The sequence below is a fragment of the Phaenicophaeus curvirostris genome, chromosome 2, assembly GCF_032191515.1.
Source record: "Phaenicophaeus curvirostris isolate KB17595 chromosome 2, BPBGC_Pcur_1.0, whole genome shotgun sequence".
NCBI lineage: Eukaryota > Metazoa > Chordata > Aves > Cuculiformes > Cuculidae > Phaenicophaeus > Phaenicophaeus curvirostris.
The window spans coordinates 64,190,795-64,199,119 of NC_091393.1; the positions used below are offsets into that span (position 1 = coordinate 64,190,795).

An 8,325-nucleotide genomic window follows, 5' to 3' on the forward strand; every position below is an offset into this window, starting at 1 on the left:
TCACCACTCTCATAGTGAAGAAATTCTTCCTTATGTCTAGTCTAAATCTGCCCATCTCCAGCTTATACCCATCGCCCCATGTCTTATCACTACAAGCCTCTGTGAAGGGTCCCTCCCCAGCTTTCCTGCAGCCCCTTCAGGTACTGGAAGGTGACTACAAGGTCTCCCCGGAGCCTTCTCTTCTCCAGGCTGAACAACCCCAACTCTCTCAGCCTGTCCTCATATGGGAGGTGCTCCAGCCCTCGGATCATCTTTGTAGCCCTCCTCTGGACCCACTGCAACAGCTCCATATCCTTCTTATGCTGAGGATTCCAGAACTGGGCACAGCACTCCAGATGGGGTCTCACAGGAGAGGAACAAAAGGGCAGAACCACCTCCCTCGACCTGCTGGCCACACTCTTCACCTTGAGCTTCTCATCCAGCAGCACCCAACGTCCTTTTCCTCGGAGCTGCTTTCAACGCCCCCCTCCCCATGCTGCTTGGGAACCACCCTCTCCAGGAGTAGGACCTGGCCCCCCACCCCAACCCCCCGGCCCGGGTCCCGCCCCCGCCCCGCCCGCCCGGGCTCCCCCTCTTCCCTCCCTCCCTGTCTCCGTCCCTCCTTCCCCCCGGGCCGGAGCCGCCGCCGCTGCAGCATGAGCGGAGCGGGGCCGCCGGGCCCCGGGGCGGGCTCGGGGCTGCCGCCGCTGCCCAAGAGCCTGAGCGGGCTGCTCAACTCCTCCTCGTCCGGCGGCGGCGGCGGCGGCGGCCCCGGCGGGCGCTGGCGGGACCTGGAGCGCCTCTACGCGCAGAAATCCCGCATCCAGGACGAGCTGAGCGGCGGCGGCCGGGGCTCGCCGCGACCGCCCAAGCCTCCCAACCTGGACGCGGCGCTGGCGCTGCTCCGCAAGGAGATGGTGAGCGGCGAGGAGCGGCGCTAAGGGCCCGGGCCCGGCCGCTGTGCATCCCCTCGCTACCCTCTCCCTTCCCTCCTCCATCCCTCCCTGCGCCCCTTCCTCCATGCCTCCCTCTCTTTCCCTCTCCCTTCTCTCCATTCCTTCCCTCTATTCCCCTCCTCCATTCCCCCCATTCCCTCCCCTCTCCATCCCATCCCTCTCCCCCTCCTCTCTCCATCCCATCTCCCTCCCCCACTCCATGCCATCCCTCTCCCCCTCCTTTCCCCCTCCACCCCATCCCATCCCTCTCCCCCTCCACCCCATCCCTCTCCCCCTCCCTCTCCATCCCTCTCCCCCTCCCTCTCCATCCCTCTCCCCCTCCCTCCCCTCCCTTGCATCCCGTCCCTCTCCCCCTCCCTCCCTCCCCTCCATCCCATCCTTCTCCCCCTCCCTTGCATCCCCTCCCTCTCCCCCTCCATCCCCTCCCTCTCCCCCTCCATCCCATCCCTCTCCCTTCCTTTTCATCCCATCCCTCTCCCTTCCTTTTCATCCCATCCCTCTCCCTTCCTTTTCATCCCATCCCTCTCCCTTCCTTTTCATCCCATCCCTCTCCTCCTCCCTTCCTTTTCATCCCTCCCCTCTCTCCCCTCCTTTCCTTCCGCTGGTCACAGGTGTGTCCCCAGTTCCCCCCCAGTCACGGTGCTGCTGTGGGTGCAGGTGCTGTGGAACACACCAGTAGTGGCATCGCGGGAGAATTGGGACCCCCGGCTCCCTCCTCCGGCATGGGTAATGGTGGGGCTCCTCCGTGTGCAGGCTGAGAGACACTTAAGGAGTGCCTGGTTCTGTGGCATCCATTGGAACCTGACACCCATTTTAAAAAGGCTGTGGGTTAAAAAAAAAACAACCCTAAGTGTCAGCCCTGATTCATTCAGTCCAAGTGAAGTGCGATTAGACATCCTTTTCTTCAGCACTTTGTTTTGACACTGTAGCACAGCTTTGTGAAATTCCTCCAGGCGACCTGGCACACCTTCTGGTTGAACACCAGCCTGGGTGTTAGTGCTGTGTCGGTGCCAGCTGCAGTTGTAATGACTAATAACAACTCAAACATAGTGCGCTTCGTGTTCTGAAACACAAAATACCTGATAGTGCTGAAAATCTGCCCATTTTAAGGCCTTTTTCTTATGGTAAAAAGGTGTTTGAGCAGAAGAAGCCGTGTTGAAAGACCTTTCTGTGGATTCTGGAGACAGCGTAGTGTGCTGAAATATTAGTCAGCCATGAGTGCTTAAGCAAGTAGTTCAGATAGAGTTTGAGATGTTCTTAAAACTGCATTATGAGTTGCCAGTTTGTATTGAAGCGCAGGAAGTGCAAGCGGGTATTGGCCATGGGGGGCTTTTTTCTACTGTGCTCTAAGGAGAAACAAGGATATGAACTCAGTGGTCTTAATCCTTTCCAAAACAGCAAGGGTAACTCGTTCTAAAAGTCTAATCTGTTTTTTCGTGATGGAAAATCAAATGAGATGCTTGTTAAAAGTACTTCAACAAATAGACTTCCCCTTTGATACTCTGTTATCCTTGATCATAATTTGATAAAACACTTCTGAAGAAAAAAATGCTTTACATCAAAACACATCAAAGACTTTGAAGCAAAAGTCTCATCAGCTCCAGGTGTGCTTTTTTGTGGCCTGTACAAATTAGAGAAACTCTTGCGTACCAATAGGCAGCCTTTCATCAAGCAGATAATAGCACTTTATTATTTATATTGAACTTTTTCTTACAGCAGTTAAAGATAGCATTTGTGTTGAGTAACAAGCTCGCTTTACATTTTGATAGTGAATGAGGAAGAAATGCATAATTGCATCTTTCCCTTCATGATCAAGCAAGGTACTATGCATATAAGTTTTTAAAGATGAGAAAGTGATGGAGTTAGATGCCTTGCAGGGGGAGGGAGTTAAGGAGAGGTTGTGTTAGAACTCTGATCCTGAGGAGCAGAGTCAATGGCTTGGGACTGTGCATATAGGTTATCTTTTAGGTCAAATGCAGACTGGCTGTGATTTAAAACTGCTTGTGCTAGTAGCTTGGACGTTTCTTCAGGCTTTTTCTACCTTGGAGATCATACTTGAAAGCTGTGAAGACCTAGAGGCTGCATTTTACTCAGTAGACTTCTTGTTTGATTGTTTGACAGTAGTGGCAGCTACAGAAAAATAAGATTAAATTAACTATTTGGTGCTAAGACCTGCTGAATTGATTCTGCTGAGCAATTTCTATCTTGGAGATTGTACTTGGCATGGAAGTGGTCTTCACAGAAAACCCTGAAGTGCTTCATGGAGCTCGAATGGGAGAGCTGATGGTGAAAATGCTCCTGCTTTCTTTGGGAGACAAAGAACTGGTCGTCTGTCTCCAGGCTGAGTTTTATGGATAAACTCACTCCTCATTGAATCATCCTCTTAGAATCATAGAATAACCAGGTTGGAAGAGACCCACCGGATCATCGAGTCCAACCATTCCTATCAAACACTAAACCATGCCCCTTAGCACCTCGTCCACCCGTGCCTTAAACACCTCCAGGGAAGGTGACTCAACCACCTCCCTGGGCAGCCTCTGCCAGTGCTCAATGACCCTTTCTGTGTAAAATTTTTTCCTAATGTCCAGCCTAAATCTCCCCTGGTGGAGCTTGAGGCCATTGCCTCTTGTCTTGTCCCTTGTCACTTGGGAGAAGAGGCCATCACCCTCCTCTCCACAACCTCCTTTCAGGTATTTATAGAGAGCAATGAGGTCTCCCCTCAGCCTCCTCTTCTCCAGGCTAAACAACCCCAGCTCTCTCAGCCGTTCCTCATAAGGCCTGTTCTCCAGCCCCTTCACCAGCTTCATTGCTCTTCTCTGGACTCGCTCCAGAGCCTCAACATCCTTCTTGTGGTGAGGGGCCCAGAACTGAACATAGTATTTGAGGAGCGGTCTCACCAGTGCCGAGTACAGAGGGAGAATAACCTCCCTGGACCTGCTGGTCACGCCGTTTCTGATACAAGCCAAGATGCCATTGGCCTTCTTGGCCACCTGGGCACACTGCTGGCTCATGTCCAGTCACTGTCAACCAACACCCCCAGGTCCCTCTCCTCCAGGCAGCTTTCTAGACAGACTTCTCCTAGTCTGTAGCACTGCACAGGGTTGTTGTGCCCCAAGTGCAGGACCCGGCACTTGGCCTTGTTAAACCTCATGCCATTGGACTCTTTGAACAGTTCTTCACCCAGTCGTGTTCTTTGTATGTTTAGCTGTGATGCAAGTTGGCCTAGTGGGTCTCATGCTCCTGTGTCATAGCATTAAGTCCAGCTTTGCAGCATCCTTTCTTACCTGAGGTGAGCAATTTGTGTAGGTGGGGCAAGCCAAAATTCATCAACCGACACCTCCAAAGGCTGATGTTCAAGCTTTGTTCTTGTGCAGGTAAACAGTCATTAGCTTAACAAGTCTGAAGAAATTACTTCAGCAGGGCTAGATGGAGGAGTTGGGATATGGTACAAATACCTCTGTTTTATCTTCCCTCCCACAGTCTTGTTTGGTTAGTTGAGTTTTGTTCTACAAATGTGCGGAAGGAGATTTGTGCAAGTGCTTGTTTCCTCTTTTGGAATAGAGAACAAGGAAGAGTAGCATATGCTTCCTGTGGAACGCCTGCTTAAACATTCAGGGGAGAGAAAGTTGTTGTTTGTTGCAGAGGAAAATGGAATTGGCTAAGAAAACCAGCAGAGATCCGAGGTAGTGGGAAGGCTTGTCTGTAACTTCCTGGCAGCTAGCACAGTGTTCCATGTTGTGTTCCATGTCTTGTCCTGAAGTCCTCATGTTCAGTCTGTATGAGACGTCATGTCTCGGCTTCATGACCTTACCAAGTAGTATGTGTTGGTTCTGAAAGGCGTCAGATCCTAGTTTTCTGAGTTGGAATAACATTGTGGTGTATGATACTTGTTTGGTTTGGGGTTTTTTTCGCTTACTCCTTCCATCTGTGGAAAAAGGAGCTGGTAGGATAGTTCAGCAATGCCAAAGGAAGATCTTCATGTTAGCTTCTTGTGTTTTTCTTGGTTGCTGAGTGTATCTGTGCTTCGAATTTAGACATGTAAGGAGAGATTTTTGAGTTAAGAGTTCTCATTCTGGGTAAAATGTAGCCTGATGTTCAGGCTGCAAGGTAAAGGCTACTAACAATTTTTTTTTTCTTTTTCCTCTAAATACGAGTTGTAGCAAAAACTTACTTGATGAAACTGAGGCTCACTAGGAGCAGCCTGCTAGCTTAACACTTAGTTGAAAATATCGGCAGAAATGGCTGCTTCTTGAAAATTTTAAATTGGGTAGTGATTTTAATTTACTGCAAGGCAAAACCTCAGTTTAATTAATCTGCCTTGGATAGGTGACAATATCAAATGAACTCTCAATTTTGTTGCCAGAGAGGGAAACTGCTTTGAGCTAAATGCCTAGCTTCATTTTGCTTGGTGGTGCAATGTACAAAGTAGCCTTTCTTTTAACATTGCTCCAAATCTGTAATTAGCTCTGGAACTAATATTCTAGAAGTCTGAGGATCGCAATATTAGGTGCTTAAGTATAGACTTGATTTATAATTGAGTACCACTGGAAAATAATCAGATTCCTAGGCTACAATGTATGCCCTTATCTCACTTCTGCTTTCATTTTGCTGCCTTGAAGTGCTGTGCTTTATTGCGCTAGACATTCCTAACCTTGTTGGATGCTTACGTGTGTCAATAGAGAAAAGAAAATTATGGTAGAAGACACTTAGCTGGGAAGGAGAAAAGCAGCCAGACCGCCATTTGCAACATTTTAAACAAAAACAGAGAGCCTGTGATGCTGTGTGAAAAAGATACACTCAGTGATACTTCAAAGTATGATTCTTGCATAATGAGGAATATAGTTTATGGATTTTTCTGTAATGTTTTGGATCAGAGCGCACTGCTTATTGGAAGTTAAGCAGGGCCTTGTGATACGACAAAATCTTGGAGAACACTTTGGTTGTGTTCTGCTATATCACATTGCTTTGTTCTTGTTCTTTTGTCCAGTTTATCCCAAGGGGAGCCTGTCACCTTAGAAAGTGAATTATACTTCCATATTTCATAACTCCTCAAGACAGAAAGAAACTTGATCCTCTTGTTCAGCAGCAAAAGATACACAGAGTTATACTACCAGTAAAATCACAGTTGTAATACAATTTGTTTGTTTGTTTGTTTGATTCTTCCCCCCCTCAGGTAGGCCTTCGGCAGCTAGATATGTCATTGCTGTGTCAGCTGTACTCCCTGTATGAATCGATTCAAGAATATAAAGGTGCCTGCCAAGCTGACTCTAATGCAGACTGCACATATGCTCTGGAAAATGGTTTTTTTGATGAGGAGGAGGAATACTTCTAAAATCAGGAAGATTCGACTCCAGACTGACCGAGGTTCTTTTGTCCTTCTCTCCCTGTAACACACCTCAGCAAGAACGACTGGAATCTGCTTGGATACCTCTTCCTGAGGAGGAACACCCAGCTACCCCGAGTTGTGTTAAATTCATTTATTTTAACAGGCTGTCAGTACAAGTTACTTGTGCAAATACCACTTGAGGAAAGTGCTGTACTCTAACTTTTTGAAGAGTCCTCAGACATGCTTGACAAGAGTTTTCAATTTAATTTGCAAGTTGGGTGTTTTCAACTTACAAGCATTGCTAGCTTATAACTGGAATTCTAATCATAGAAGACAGCAGTGACTTCCTGAGTTGTAATAACTTTGTAAGGGGGGAGGGAAGCCTCTGCTATAGGTGATTTTTTTGGTTTTTTTTGGTCAGTAGTACTGATATATGAATTTTGAACAGGCATCTAGATGCACGCACATCCTCAGCTCTTCTAAGCTAGTTCTGCTCTTATCAGCTGCATCCAGTTTTGTACTGGATGGATTGTTTACACTGTTTAAATTTTTGTTCTTCTTGAGCTAATTTTGACTTTTCCTTATTCCTAGTTTACAAGCTGTACATGTGAATGTTATCAGCAGGTTTTTTTCTGTTGATCTAATTCACTTCTTGGTACTGCCACTTGGCATTAACTTTTATACTATTGTCTGGATTTCTCACGTCAACATAGCTCTTTGACCTGCTAAACTCTGTTCTGAAGTGATTTGCTTAGCTTTTACTGTACTACATAGTAAAAGCAGAGATTCAAACACAGGCTGTCTGCCACTGTGTGGCTTGGAATACCGTGAACTCTTGTGCAAGTGTTCTTGATCATATGAAGAATAAGGAAACCTCTCATATGACACAATGGGACAAACTGCAATATTTTATACTGGGTGAACTTTGTTTCTGTAAGGTAGACTACAGCTCTTTTTAAAAATGCAAAATAAGTATTTTGAGCACATACTTTGCATATGTTAAAACTTTTTATACTAACTTGTTCTTTGAAGTATAACTTATTTTTGTTTTCAGAACTTACTAAAGCACTCGGTTAAGTTTTTTATTATTTCATAGTGTGTACATATAATGCTTAATCAGCTTGGAGAATGAGTTGCCAACTATCTCAGTCTTCACCCTTCTCAATTTTAAGTAAGCTCAGCTTCCAACATGATTTTCATATCTCCACTTTAATTCTAAAGATCGCTGTAAAGCACAGTGCCTGAATCTTGACACAAGCTAATAATTAAGGGCTTAAATCTCAAAGGGTTTTTGCATGGTTCATGTCTGGCATGCGTAGAGTTTACAGAAAGAATTGGAAATCACATTCTGGGGTAGCTCCTCTCTTGGTTTTTAGCAAAGGTTAGGATGTTGCAGTGATAAAAGCCAAGAGACATCCGGGGTGAAGTTTTTGTGCATTCCCTCTAAAACTGACTCATCTTGTGGAATTAAAAGGCCACAAGAGTGAAGACTGTGCTGTAATTGTGTATGTGCATAAGTTCTCAATCTAGTCAGTGGCAGTAGTTGGATTTCCTTTAGTGTTAATTCTGGTCTAATTACTTCATTCACCCGAAACTAAAATGAATGATAAGGCAAACACAGATAACCTGAATGGCTACGTTTATATTTTAAGTTGTGTGCGTATGTTTGTATGTGTATGAGTATATATACATGCATATGTACATACAACTCTATGCTTTGACTTAAGAATGTATCAACATTGAATATAATTTGCTGTGCTTTTGGTATTTAGATGAGGCTTTTTCTAGTCTGTTGAATTACTGCTATTTTCTTGCTCTTCCCCCAAAAATAAAAAGCATGGTGTTTTAGCATAACTTTTTAATGTCATATGTGTTTTCATTTACCGTTTCAGTGAATCCAAACCCTTCTCCCTTCCCAGCCTCCCGATAAAAAAACAGATCTATTCATCTCTTTTCCATTACAGTGGAAAAGGTTCTACCTGCGTGTATTTGGAATGGGAATTTCCTGCTTCTCTACCTTAATTGGATTTTACTTGGTTTTGAATTCAACAGAGAAAATCCTGT

General features: G+C 45.8%; 1 protein-coding gene across 1 annotated transcript; it reads left to right on the forward strand.

Moving 5' to 3' along the window:
• Positions 1–622: 622 nt before the first annotated feature.
• Positions 623–8,119, forward strand: FAM89A (family with sequence similarity 89 member A). The gene is made up of 2 exons (XM_069852321.1): positions 623–896; positions 6,109–8,119. The coding sequence occupies exons 1-2, from the start codon at positions 636–638 to the stop codon at positions 6,265–6,267; spliced, it is 420 nt and encodes a 139-aa protein (XP_069708422.1). The 5' UTR covers positions 623–635; the 3' UTR covers positions 6,268–8,119.
• The last annotated feature ends 206 nt before the right edge of the window (positions 8,120–8,325 follow it).